Consider the following 14,246-nt stretch of genomic DNA (forward strand, 5'->3'; position numbering starts at 1 on the left):
CGGCAGAGCCAAAGCTGTGAGCCTCCCTGAGCAGAGATGATCAGGCAGAGCTAAAAAGGTCAGAGTGGGGCGGAGGTGAGGAAGGGTGGAGTTGGGGGAAGGAGAGAGGTGGCGCTTATCCTAGATCTAGGATAGAGTGAAGACCTAAGGGCCACCTACCACCACCAATCCCTACTGCCTGTCCCTCCAGCCCAGCATACCCCAGCTTTCTGGGTACAACCTATGTGGTGCAGTCCTCTGCCATCACAGACTCCCAGCCCTTAAGACTTGTTGAACAAGGCCCCGTGCCAGGATTGGAGATGCATCTCAATGGGTAGACTGGTTGCCAGTATGCTCAAAGCCCTGGGTTTTTACATCCCCAACTCCTCATGAACCGAAAGTGGTGGCACATAACTGTTAACCTAATACTTCCCAAGACAGAGGAAAAACAGAAGCTGTGTTCTACAGCTCAGGAATCTGCCCCCCAGCCCCCGCAGAACTACACTTGACCCGGAAGAGGGTGCTTTGGGGATGGTGTTGGGGGGTGCTCTCGAAAGAGAGATGCCCTGTTCTGCTGCATAGATCTGAAGGAGTCTCCTGAAGGGGAGGTGGCATAGAAGGAGGGACTTCTGAAACGCACCCCACGGTTCTTCTGCTCTTACCCTTTGGGTTTGTCCTGGGACCTTGAGGCGTCCCTACCCGGGATTTCCCAGGCCCTCCTTAGGCCTGCATCTCTCACGATGAGCCACCAGGAGGCGCCCCGCGCCTACAAATCCCCCCTCACGGCCGCCTACAGGAGAAAGGTGTATGACCAGAGGACCTCAACCCAGGGTCCCTACGCCCCTCAGGGCGACCCTTTCCCCCTCCTACCCAGTGTTTCCCTGACCTCAGCCAGGTTTCTACAGCTCAGCAGCCTCCAGTGTGGCCAAGGTCCCACCACTGAGCCTGTAACCAAGGCTTCCCTAGCTTCCCCAATGCCAGGTTTCCGCTCTTTCTCCAGTCCCCGGACCTGCAAAGGTCTCAATGACCGTGGTTGGTCAGGGTCTGGTTTGGTCTGCTCTGGTCACGGCCACAGCTGCTGAGCTTCCACGGAGCAACCGTTCCCATGCCTGCTTTGTCCAGACCCAATTCAGTGCAGCTTAGACCTGGGCCACCCCGGCTGGAGGTCAGCGCCTACAAGAGTGTTCTGCATACCAGGCCTCCTCCTGGCTTCCTTAATCTTGGGTAGAGATTCCACCGGGAAACCACCAGGAGCAAAAAGCTCCTGAAATTAAAAAAACAAAACAAAACAAAACAAAGCATTTTTAGTTGTTTTTGTTTGTTTGATATGGTTTTGTCTGTGAACTTACATCAAGTGTGTGCAGGTCAGAGGCCAGTTCCTTCCTTCGACCATGTGGGTCTCAGGAATTGACCGCTGGTCCTAGGACTTGGAAGCAGTTGCAGTTACCCACACAGCCCTTTATCCTTTAAATGTAGGTCTTTTTAAACATTTGTAAGCTGGCTATGTCCCAGCATTTGCTGCCTGTGTGGTCGGCACCTTCGTGGGGATTTTGTGTGGAGGACACTGCCATTGCTAAACCTCTCAAGAGCCCAGTGATGGAGGTCTGGGCTCAACTCCATTGAACAGATGTGGAGCCTGAAGCCGAAGGGACCTTAAGTGATTTGCTGATGAGCTTAACAGCTAACCAGATCCTCGATGCCCCCTTACCTCTTCCTGAGACCTCCTCTTTACAACCCCCTTCCACACACAGGCATTCAGGACCCCCAACAGCCAGATCTAGTCCAGCTCCCGGCTCAGGGTGGGTTCCTCCGAATCCGCATCCTTGATGGGGAGCCAGGCCGGGCTGGCTTTAGTCTTAGGGCCAGGCCCTCTGTACAGTGACCCTGGCGGTTGGAAGTACAGTCACTAGATCCCCTTCCCGGAGGCCCTGCATCTGTGTTGGCTCTGTGCCTGGAGTGTCACTCTGTTCCCAGAGGCTCCTCCTCATGGTGGCTGCCAGCCTCCCTCCCTGCCTCCCATTAATCATGTGTGCAGGATTTATATTCTCCAGCAATTTATTTCAGTAAATGCAATCTGGGTGTGCCTGCAGGTGGGCAGGATGCTCTACTGCTGCCGGAGTCACGCAGCCTGGCTTTATTGTCAGGGTAATGGGCATGACTCAAAAGCCAGCACCCTCAAGGAAAATGCCAGGCCTAGCCAGGCCCTGGAGCAGAATACCAGTGACCCAGGGACTTGATGACCCCAAGGGTCCTGCTCCGTCATCTTTTCCCAGATGACTAAAATATTGGGTATAGGAAGGAGACTGCAGTTTTAATCCTCAACTTGAAACTTCAAGATCCAGATTGGGGAGATATAGGGGGAGGGGGGACAGGAAATCTAGTTTCCTGACCCAGGCTCTCCTCTGAGCAGCTACCCCTCCACACTGGCAGGCCCATCCTGGTGGGACCAACCAAGTAATACAAAGCCTGCCACCACCACATTCATAACCCCAGTTCACCTTCCTGGGTCCTCTTGTGCCCTTTCATCCCCCTCTGTCTCTTTCTGATCACCGGGTGTGGCGGCCAGAGGTCAAGCAGAAGCCAGTCCTCCAGGTCTTGAGTCAGTCCTCCCAGTTATCTGCCCACTTACAGGCCCTGAAACAGAAAAGCAGGGGGCTATAGCTGCAGGGTCTAGCCCTCTTCCTCACCAAGCCCTCTGTAGCCCCCTCCAACACCCTTTATTTCTTCTATTCTATGTTTGTATAATTTACAACCATCTATCTCTTCCTTTGGGATCCCTAAGACCAAGGCAAAGCAGCAACACACACACACACACACACACACACACACACACACACACACACACACACCTGGTCATGGCTTTATGACAGCAGGAATTATCTACAGCATTAGAGGTAGCCCTGATAAGTGGGGCAACCTGGGAGAGAGAGAGAGAGAGAGAGAGAGAGAGAGAGAGAGAGAGAGAGAGAGAGATATGTGTGTTTGATATATGTGTAAGTGTGATGTATGTATGTGTGATGTATGTGTAAATGTGTATGAGACAGAGGCTGCAGCATACAAGAGCAACAGCACTCTCTTTCCTGCCTTACTTTTTAATTGTTTCCAGGGATTTAATGGTTTTGTATGCTGTCCCTCACCTCTAATCCATACCCTGGATACTCACCTCTCTTGGTCCTTAGGGGCAGGGCCTGATGCTCTAAGCAAGAACTGGGTGTGGCCTGCAGAGGGGCCCTTGATCTATATGTTTCTATATGCAGCCTCTCCAGCTTCGTGCCTAGAAACTGAAAACAAAAAGAGGGATGTCTGGGTCCCCACACTCCCAGGAGTCCCAAACCAGCATCCATGTCCCCCACCTATCCCAGGAGTCCCAGACCAGCATCTGTGTCCCCTCCCATTCCCGGGAGTCACAGACCAGCAGTTCCCATGCTCTTGTCATTCTCTCCTACTTGGGAATCAGGAAACAAGTTTCCCAAGAGACAATGAAGAAATCTGATAGCCATGGGCTCTCTCTTCCTCTTCCCTCCTCAGCATATTGCCTGCCATTTTCAGGACCTGGCCCCCAGGTACCACTGCAGCCCCCTAACTCTCCATCTGACTCCCCACTTCCCTACTGCCAGATTCATCACTGAGGAGGAAGCAAAGCCTGGACACCTTCCTTTCTAGAACCTTTGTGTAAGTACCCCCAGGAAACCACTGCAGAGCCCACAGAGGCCAGTGGAGAGGTCTTTAGGAGTAGGCACATTCAGATTTTGATGTCTTCTCTTCTAGGGATAAAACCAGCTTTAAACGGTTGTGGTGAAGTTCATTATATTACCTTGAGTTTCATGGAACTGCTTTTGTTTGGTCAGCACTTGACATTGATGAATATTTGAGGATGAAATAATACATCAACAAACACCATATCATTGAGAAGGTTTCTATCTCATACTTTTTTAAAAAAAAAAAGAATATTTATTTTATGGACATGATATATGAGTACACTGTAGCTGTCTTCAGACAAACCAGAAGAGGACATCAGATCCCAGAGCATCAAATCCCACTATGGATGGTTAAAAGCCTCCATGTGGTTGCTGGGAATTGAACTCAGGACCTCTGGAAGAGCAGTCAGTGCTCTTAGCCACTGAGCCACTTCTCTAAGCCTCTATCTCATATTTTTAAAAGAAAAACATTCTTGATGCCCTGTACTGGCCACATACTACCTGCTGGTTTTTAAGACTAACCCCATGTCCTCAAGCCATGCAGGGAAGTACAAGGAAGAAGTTTTAAAGTAAGAATGAGTCCATCTCCCAGGTGAAGATGCTGGGTGCTGGGTGACGGTGACGAGGTGGTACACTCCTGTGGTCCTCCCAGCATCCAGAGGCCAGCTAGAAGACCTAGAGTTTGGGGCCAGCCTGAGTTTCACAGTGACATTCTGTCTTTAAAGAAAATAAAAGAAAGAAATTAAGCATTATTAATATTAATGAGGGGCCATTCTTCACAGAAATCTCATTTTGTATTGATGCAGATAGAAGTTTAGAGACAAACTGATAGAAATGAATATCGTTATAAGAAGGACTCCGAAGATTTTTAATAGGGTTGATGAAATTTAATTTTAATTTATGTGGAAAGCAGGGACAGAAGTGACCCTGGAGAGAGTCACATGACTCTAGCATGTCTCTTCTTAGTCTCCCCCAACTCACAGTCACACACAGAGTCTCACATACCCCACACTCACCAGGCCTCAAACTCCCAGTGTAGACAAGGATGACTTTGACCTTCTGGTCTTCCTGCCTCCACCTCTTGAGTCCTGGAAGGCCTACATACCAGGAAAACACTTCCTGCCCTCAGAGATATTTTTTCCCTAAAAAAAAGACCATCTAAGACCATATAGTGGCTCACCCCTGTAATCCCACTTGCAAGACTGAGGCAGGAGGATTGCTTTGAGTTTGAGGTGAGCCTGGGCTTCACACTGAGTTCTAGGACAGCCTGGACTATATACAGTGTACACCTGTGTCTCAAGAAATCAAAATGAATAAAAAGATCATCCAATGTTAGCAAAAAGATCTGAAATCCTGATCAAGAAAAACATATTACACAGCATGTAGAATTTGTCACTTTCCTCTTTGACAACGTACCTAAAACAGAAACTCAAAAGGGGGTTGCTATAGTTCACAGTACATACCCCATCATGATAGGGTTGTCATGGCAACATGAATGACAGGCAGCTGCTCACAGTGCACTGCTCACACTGGGAGGATTGGGGTGCTCACCTTTTCTCTAATTTGAAGTCCATGGCCCCAGTCCAGAGTCATCTACAGTTAGGGTAGGTCTTCCCAATCAGGTCAACCCCTCCTGGAAATACCCTCATGGACACACCCATCAACTTGTCTCTAAGGTGATCCTTGGTCCTGTCTAGTTGACAGTCAGGATTAAACCATCACAAGGGATAACAGAAAGTCCAGATCAGAAGTGAAGGTGTTCAATTACCAAATATCAGAGAAATGCAGCTTAAACCACGTTCAGAAAAAGGGAAGACAGTGTACGAAGAGAGATGGCAGACGAGAAGGAGAAAGAAGGAGAGAAGAGGAGAGGGAGTAAGAGGGGGGAGAGTGAGGAGGAGGAAGAGGGAAAGAATACACAGCCCTGTAATCCTCACTACTGGGGAGTCTAAAGCTGGAGGATTAAAAATCCAGACCAGCCTGGGCTACAGAATGAGTTCTAAGCAGTAATGCCATCAGGCATGGGACAAAGCTGTAGTCCCAGCACTTAGGGGGTAGAGATGAGGATCCTTTGTATTTGGTGAGTTTGAGGCCAGTCTAGGCTCCTTGACATCCTGTCTCAGAAGGACAGAACGGAAAACAGAGAAGCAAACCAATAACTAAAACGAAGGATGGGGATGTAGTTTGATGGGAAAGTAATTTGCCTGCTATGGACAAAGCTGTAGGCCCAATCCCTGGTATCAAGAAGGAGAGAAGGGGAGAGGGAGAGAGGGCAGGAGGGAAGCAGGGAGGAGAAGAAAAAGAATTCTAGCCATGAAATGGTTTGTTTTCTTTCAATCACAAGTTGGACAATGATCTACAGAGATCTGGGTAGTGGTCTGGATATGTCTTGTGGCTGGCTAAGGCTTCAGGTTTAAGGCCAGCCTTGGCAAGAAGGGAAGGGAGAGGTAGGGTCTACTTAGCCTTCCTCCCCCAGCCCTTTTGGGCAGATTCCAGTACGACTCTGCTTCTCAACCCATGGATCTGTGGCAGGCAGCCCGGCTTCAGTCTCACTCTCAGACGGAACCTCCACCTCCCCAGGTCCCTCCTAAAGCCTGGAGGAACTGAGAAGGTCAGAGTGAGACGCAAAGCTGACAAACTGAATGGAGCTCATAGCCATGAGGAAGGCCCTCTTCTCAGCCATCCTCTGAAGCCAGACCACGCCCACTCCCTAGGAAGCCCCTCCCACTGCCACCATCCAGGTCCTTTTTCCTTTTCAGGGTGTCCACAGCTCCCTTAGTACCTCCCTGTTCATTCAGCTAAACAGCGTCCTAGTGACCCCTTTGAGACCCAGAGCGATGACCCCGCCATCCCCTGGCAGGAAGACTGAACTGTGTCAACTCTGTTAATCTTCCCAACAGGGTAGATCCCAAGCCATCCTCCCAGATGAAAACAGATCCATCCTAGAGACACAGGTAGCACTGCACATGCTGGGTGCTTAAAACAGACACTGAGCCACATTTCTGAGACCAAGGGCTCAGGAGAGTCCTGGCTGCTGCCAGGAACCCGTTCCCTACTTTTCTGCTTTCTCCCTGTGTTTCTAGACGGCTAGTCATGCTTGGGTCTGCCTTCCTCCAATTTCTACTTGCATCACCACGCCGCCTTCATCCTATGGCCTCTGTCTCTAGGTCACATGGGCCTGAGCACCCAGACTTCTCACTGTTGCATAGCCCAAGTCAGGTCACATTCCGAGGGAAGGGGGGTTAGAACTCCAGCATATCTTTTGGGGATATGATTTGGGCCCCAGCAGGAAGTGACTCATGAAAACTCACACAGGAGTACAGTCAGCCTCACAGGCTTGTCTGAGTCACAGCTGAATGGCCTCTCGTCCCACGGAGGCTCTGATGTCAGTCTCCTCTCAAATTTCATTGAGTCAGACATCTGCTCAACGGCCACCCCTGTGCCCACTGGGCTAGCTGATGCTGATGCAGGTGTTACTGTGGTTAAGTAGAGATACTAACCTCAAAGACAGTCGGGGAGTTCTTAAACCAGTCCATCCTCCTGTTTTGAGACAAGGTCACACTGTGCATTCCCGACTGGCTTGGAACCTGCTATGTAGACCAGGTTGGCCCCAAACTCACCAGAATCAGCGTGCTTCTGTGGATTAGGTTTAAACAGAAGGTAGATTATTCATGAGTGAGCTGGGATTAGATGCATGAGACACTTCAGTCAGGAGACTTTGTGATGCAGTGAGGGGCAGACCCTCTGTAACTGTGTGAAAGCCTAAGTGAGGGAAGGGAACACCCCACACCCCCACAGCCTACCCAGAGCATATCTATAAAGAGGCTACACTACTGACTTCCGGGGTATCCCTCCCATGTGCCTCTCCTTCATTCCTCCTACCCCTCCCACCTATGTTCCCCACCCCCAACCCTTCCTCCTCACCAGAACTCACAGATACCTCCTGAGAACCCTCTAAGGCCTTCTCGATATATTGAAGAAAACCCCCAAGATTCCCTAGCCCCCCTTCCTCCTTTCAAAGTAGAAGTACTGGGGCTAAGGGCTGTCTCCACCTGTAGGAGGGGTGAGAAAGAGCTGGGACCCTCCAGTTGGCTCCACTGAGACTCTTGATACAAAAATACCACCCTACCCCTGGGGATTAAAATTGCCCAGAAATCTCATTCTGGGAGAAAAGAAAGATGGTGGGGATGCTAGCCAAAAGAGAACCCTGTCTCCCAGGAAGAGACGTCACATGCTCCTAACAGTCTGTAGGATTTGTCCCAGGAGTTGAGGCAAGGATGGGATATAGTAGGGGGTCTTCTCAACTTGTAGATGCCAGATCTGGAACAATGTCTTTTTTTCTGTGCCCTGGACTTTGCTGTGTAGGTGAGAAAAGTCTGTTTCCCTCCCACCATCAGACTGGACTGAAATCCTGGTCCATGCGGAGAAGGCAGAGGAAAGACAGTTCTGTGCTGGCCTCTCTGGCCTGGCTGGGCTTCAGCAGGCACACCGGAGCCATACCGTATGATAAACGTAGATATCTCCAACCTCTGGTGTCACTGAATCAACACAACAATCTCTACCTAGCATTCTCTCCATCTTCCCGAATGCATCATGGCGGTGGGAGACGGGCTACATCCTGTGATAGGCAGTCCCTTTGAAGAGAACAATGTCCCTTGGTCACAGTGAGTCCCAATTCCTGTACTTAAATCCTTACTTAACCAACGTGGCCCCGCTGCCAGCACAAATCAAGGTGCCAAGGGTAGTTTTGTTTTGTTTGTACCCAAAGGCCGAGCCCTACCCCAGGTGGTGACTGGATCAGGACAGCTGCCTATTTATGACCCTTCTCTCAAGAGTCCCTCCTGCCAGATCAGGGTCACAGCGACTAAAAACAATGCTGGACACACTGAGCGGGCAGGGACAGGGGTCTGGGAGAGACTCAGAAGCTGCCTGGTCCTGCGCTCCCCAAACTGGGCCACAGTGGGGCCTTTCATCTCCCGCTTGCTTTTGCCTCCTCCCTCCCTGCTACCCCAGTGCAGCAATTACGGCGGCGCAAACTATAATGCTTTGATCATCTTTAGAAATGGCCACATGGAGGAGGGCCACTGCCAAGCAATTAGGGGCAGAGGGGCTGGAAGTTCAATAGCTTGCTTAGGGGGTGAGAATGTTCAAAACACCCATCCCTAGCTCTAGCTCTTTTCTCCCTCCAAGAGTGCCTGCCCCAGCAGAGGAGTGGACTCCCCAGGGTGGCCGAAACAGATGGGGATCCCCCCTCCTAGCTCCTGCCCACCAGTCTCCCTCTGCCTGGCCCCCAGCCCAACGGTCAGTTCTCCTTCCCCATCTCAGCCCCTTTGAAGGGGCCGCAGTAACAAGGGCTGCTTTCACACAAGTGGGAGACTCAGAGTGGGAAGATGAGACTTCAAAGGTGAGGGTCCAGCCCACTACCTCATTCCCTCCCACGCACACACCCCCTCTCTCCTCTATATAGCCCCAGAGCATCGTTCCCTCGAGGGCTCCAAGGAGGTGAGAGCCAGGTGAGGTGCAGACCACTAGAAATGGGTAATTTAGCATAAGACAGCGGGATCAGATGGTTTAAGGGACACAAACCCTGTGCCCGGGAAGAATCACAGGAGAGGGTGGAGTCCAGGAAGACAGAGGACAGGGTCTCCGGCCTTGGCCCCAGGTCACCATGCCGATGGCTATGTTGCTGCTGCTGCTGCTGCTGCTGCTACTGTCCCCTGACTCCCAGACTGCCCATGGGCATCCACTGTACACGCGCCTGTCCCCCAGCACCCTGCAAGGTGAGCCGGGCTGGTCTGAGGAAGCCACTGGGATGGGAGGGGCATAGAGGAAGTGAAGTCCAGGAAGGACAAAGAATGAGCTTATCTCTCACACTTCCGAGGACCTGTGGGAGGTCCTTCTGCCCACCTGCTGGGAGGAGGAGCCTAGATCTGCATTTAGGAAGGGAAGGCAGATAGCCTCACCCAGAAAGCAGAGACAGACAGCACAGCCAAGGGGTTCCAGAGATAACAGGGTTAGAAGACTCCAGGCAGCATGCCTTGGTAATTCAGACCCAAAGATGGATACCTCAACCACATCCCCTGGGTGTCGGTAGGCAGCGGTTTTCCTCTGAAGTCTTTAGGAAAGAAACTTTACGGAGATTCCAGCCAGATTCAGTTGATCATAGCACCATCTTCCCTGAGGGCTGGGCCTCAGGCCCTGACTGCGCTTCCGATCTTTATGTTCCTGGTAGCCCAAGAGCTCACCCTGCTGCTCTAGGACTCCCCAGACATGGTTCAGGAAGACTTAAGCTGAGTCTCTCTGCCAAGAGGATGTGACTTTGTGTCCCATGTCCCCCCCAAGTTTTGTCTGCCCAGGGGACTCAGGCATTACAAGCTGCCCAGAGGAGTGCCCAGTGGACCATAAAGCGTGTGTTGATGGAGATCCAGCACAGACTACACGAATGCCAAGGTTGTACCGGAAGTACTACCCCACCCACAGCCCAGCAGATTCACACTACAGAGATTCTTTTGTCCGTGCCCAGCCCCTATTTTTAAGCTCCATCCTTCTTGGAGTCAGGCTTTTTACGAAGGCCCAAGTGGAAGGGGTATGCCAAACTTAAGACAGCAGGGAGAAGGCGAGACTGTGGGCTCAGGTGGTCACAGTTTATGGCTGTTCAAATAGTTCCGTGGGCTAAAAGGTGGGCCAAGAGGGGCGTGGTTGAAACACAAGGGCACAGGCCCAACACAGGGTGGAAGATCCGCAAGAGGGCGGCAGCGAGGCTCAAAGGATTGTTACTCAGCAGGACCTGGACACCCTAGACCTCAAGCCCCGGCCCTCCAGGACCCACCCGAGCCAGGTGAGACTAAAAGACGCCGAAAGCGAGGTGGACCTCAATGTAAAGACAATTAAAACTTTTCCTTCGTGACGCCGTTTCTCCCATTCTAGGACCATGTGGCGAAAGACGCCAAGGCGCTGCCAACACGACCCGGGCTCACGGCCGCATAGTCGGTGGCAGCACTGCTCCATCGGGAGCCTGGCCTTGGCTAGTGAGGCTGCAACTTGGGGGACTGCCTCTGTGCGGGGGCGTCCTGGTGGCAGCGTCCTGGGTGCTCACGGCTGCACACTGCTTCTCCGGGTACGTCGCTGAGATCCCAGGCTCCTGCTCAGCAGGGCTACCCAATAGGATGGGAGTCTAAGCACCCATGGGCCAAAGCACAGCAGAGCAGGTCTCTGCTGCCCCCTAGTGGGAGCTGGCTATCAATCTCAGACCTCAAAATGCCGGTTGCGGGGTAGGGTGGGGGGTTTCTGGGAAGGAGGGCATCACACTGGATTTTCCCACTGTGGGTATCTGCCCCTTCCTAGGTCTCCCTCTCTGCCCCTAGCGTCACAACAGCCACACTTACAGGACAGTGTGGGTGCATGAGGGACTGGGCTTCCGAGGGGACCTCACACCTCCTCTGTCCCTGATGCGTGTCACCCCACTGCTTGCTCTGCAGTGCCTCGAATGAGCTTCTGTGGACTGTGATACTAGCCGAGGGGCCCCAGGGGGAGCAAGCAGAGGAAGTGCAGGTGAACCGCATCCTGCCCCACCCTAAGGTGAGAACACATGCCCCGTGTCGTCAGCGCTGGGAACAGCACCCCAAACCCTCTTTCTTGACCTTGTACCGCCATCTGCTCTCTAGTTTGACCCGCAGACTTTTCACAATGACCTGGCGTTGGTACAGCTGTGGACGCCTGTGAGTCCAGAGGGGCCTGCGCGCCCCATTTGCCTGCCTCAGGGTTCTCGGGAGCCTCCTGCTGGCACCCCCTGCGCCATCGCAGGCTGGGGGGCTCTCTTCGAAGGTATTGCCAGCTAGGGCCTGGGTAAAGCTAGCTGCCAGTGGTAGTGAAGAACCAGTGGGGTGGGGGTGGGGATGGAAGTAAACTCAGGGGGTGGGTCTTGGAGAAACTAGGATGATGATGATCCATCGCACAAACCAGCAGGAATCAAAGTGAGCAAGTGAGAGGGGATCTCGAGGCACAGCCTCTGCCTTCCAAACCCGGGCCCCCTACTTTCTTTCCTGTAGACGGGCCCGAGTCTGAGGCGGTGAGGGAGGCCCGCGTCCCGCTCCTTAGTGCAGACATCTGTCAAAAGGCCCTGGGGCCTGGGCTGCGTCCCAGCACCATGCTCTGCGCTGGTTACCTGGCGGGGGGCATCGACTCATGCCAGGTATGAACTAAAACTGACCGGGCACCCTGGATGTGTCGCTCCCCTTGGCAAGATAACCCTGTTCTCCGTTCCTACCAACCGCTAGATCTTTCTACATAAAATGGAAACAAAGGCTGGAGAGATGGCTCAGTGGTTAATAGCCCTTACTGCTCTTCCAGAGGTCCTGAGTTCAATTCCTAGCAACCACATGGTGGATCCTAACCAGTTTTAATGGGATCTGATGCCCTCTTCTGGTGTGTCTGAAGACAGCTACAGTGTGTTCACATACATTAAATAGTTTTTTTTAATGGAAACAAGTAGAAACCACGAACACAGCCCGAGCCGTCTTCCCTACCAAGTACTAGGCAGGTATAATTCAGAGAGATGATGAAAACATTGCTCTCTGTTGGCTCTGACCCCTTAGGGTGACTCCGGGGGCCCTTTAACTTGTTCCGAGCCCGGCCCGCGCCCCAGAGAGGTCCTCTTTGGGGTCACTTCTTGGGGAGATGGCTGTGGGGAGCCAGGCAAGCCTGGGGTCTACACCCGTGTGGCCGTGTTCAAAGACTGGTTGCAGGAACAGATGAACGGTAAGCACCCCCATGCCAATGGTCCCTCGGACAGCCCTGGGCAAACCGGTTTCCATCCCGTAGCTCTGTGGAGGAGTTGCGGATGGGTGGCTTGTAGACCCACATTACAAGGGGTGATCTGACATCTGCTTGCAGCGGGCTCCTCCACTCGCGAGCCGAGCTGCAGAGAACTTCTAAATTGGAACGCTCGGGAGGAGGAGCCTTTCAAGGACGCCCCGAGCCTCTGTGCCTTCTATGCGCGCCAGTGCTTAGGGTCCGAGAGCTCCTGTGCGCACCTAGCGCTCCAACAGTGTCTGCAGCGCCGACGACGGTGCGGTCAGTCCAGTTCTCCCTGGCCCGGGTGGGGGATAAAGGGAGTGGGATAGGTGTTGGAGGGTGGGGGTGGGAGATGGAGAGGCGGGCCCCACCACGGGGTCGGCCGCCTACACTTCTGAACCACTTGCAGAGCTGCGGTCACTGGCGCACACGCTGCTCGGCCTGTTGCGGGGCGCGCAGGAGTTGCTCGGCCCCAGGCCAGGGCTGCGGCGTGGAGTCCCCGCGCCTGCTCGCTCCGCTCCATCGCTCCAGGAGCTTCCCGGCCACAATGCCCGCAAACAGCGGTTATACTCAGGTATCCTGAGTGCCCGAGCCAGGCGTAGGCGCTACAGTCGCGGAGTCAGGTACCCTCTCGGAGGCGTACCCACTAACTCCGTGGTCTCCTCCAGGATCGCGAGTTGCAGGGACCTGGTTCCAGAAGCCAAAGCCGAAGCCGCGCGCGGAAACGGAGGGTAATGTCGCCCCCTGCCGACCTGCTGGAGAGGAACGGCCTAGAGGCTGTTTTCTAGAGAGGTGGTGGGATTGTCTGCTAGAAAATTCCAAATCGCGACAGAGAAGACCGCTTCCTCCCTCCCTCTCTTCCAGGAAAATAGATCCCTTTTTAAGGAGACATGTGGCATCGAGCCATTGTTGGTGTCAGATAGAGGCATTCTGCCTTGCACGATCACGAAACCTCTGCCAGCCTCAGTTTCCCCATGTAGAACATGCAGAGGATACCGGCCCTGGGATATTACTTTGCTGTCAGTTTTTTCATAATCTGGGGAATCGCTCCTTGCAGGCTGCCCTGGGCTGGAGCCTCTGCAACAGAAGTTGGCGGCTATTCAGCAAGCACATGCTTGGATCCTACAGATCCCAGCTGAGCACTTGGCTATGAACTTTGACGAGGTAGGTTCCCAGGCTTCCCAGGCTCCTTCACAGTGGCCTGTAAAAGCTGACCTGATAGGAGCTCAGTGCAAGGAAGAGACCGGAGGATCCAGCTTTTGCGGGGGTTGAGGGTGGGGGTGGGGGAGCTGGGATAACAGGTGGCTATGAAGATGGGAGGTACAGAAAGAAGAGCAGAAGGACTCTTTAGTGCTTTCACCTGATCAGGAAATTAGATGAGCTTCCGGGAGAGAAGGGGGCGGGACAAAGATTAAGTAAATGCCAAAGCTCCAGGAGGAGGGGACAATACCCAGGTCAAAAACCTGGTGTGTATTTTTAAGTCCTAGCCTCCTCCCTCTGCAGGTGCTGGCAGATCTGGGCTCCAAGACACTGACAGGACTCTTCAGAGCTTGGGTGAGGGCCGGCTTGGGGAACCAGCGTGTGGTCTTCAGGGGCCTGGTGGGCTTGGAACCTTCTACACTGGCTCATAGCCTTCCCCGTCTGCTAGTGCAGGCCCTGAAGGCCTTCCGCTCAGCTTTCCTGACAGGAGAGCCCCAGAACCCCGGGATAGGTGCGGAACAAGGACAGAGGCTGGGAAAGGAGCACCAGGGCCAACTCCAGCCTCCTGTTCCCTGA

General features: G+C 53.1%; 1 protein-coding gene across 1 annotated transcript; it reads left to right on the plus strand.

Annotated features, from left to right (window-relative positions):
* Positions 1 to 9,345: 9,345 nt before the first annotated feature.
* On the plus strand, positions 9,346 to 14,246 carry PRSS56 (serine protease 56; the record flags this gene model as incomplete). The annotated part of the gene is made up of 13 exons (XM_080933365.1): positions 9,346 to 9,457; positions 10,020 to 10,127; positions 10,462 to 10,515; positions 10,605 to 10,794; positions 11,156 to 11,255; positions 11,342 to 11,501; positions 11,726 to 11,868; positions 12,272 to 12,434; positions 12,570 to 12,749; positions 12,880 to 13,044; positions 13,139 to 13,201; positions 13,528 to 13,634; positions 13,974 to 14,246. The coding sequence occupies 13 exons, from the start codon at positions 9,346 to 9,348 to the stop codon at positions 14,244 to 14,246; spliced, it is 1,818 nt and encodes a 605-aa protein (XP_080789491.1).

The sequence above is a fragment of the Micromys minutus genome (assembly GCF_963924665.1).
Source record: "Micromys minutus genome assembly, chromosome: 19".
Classification (NCBI taxonomy): Eukaryota; Metazoa; Chordata; class Mammalia; order Rodentia; family Muridae; genus Micromys; species Micromys minutus.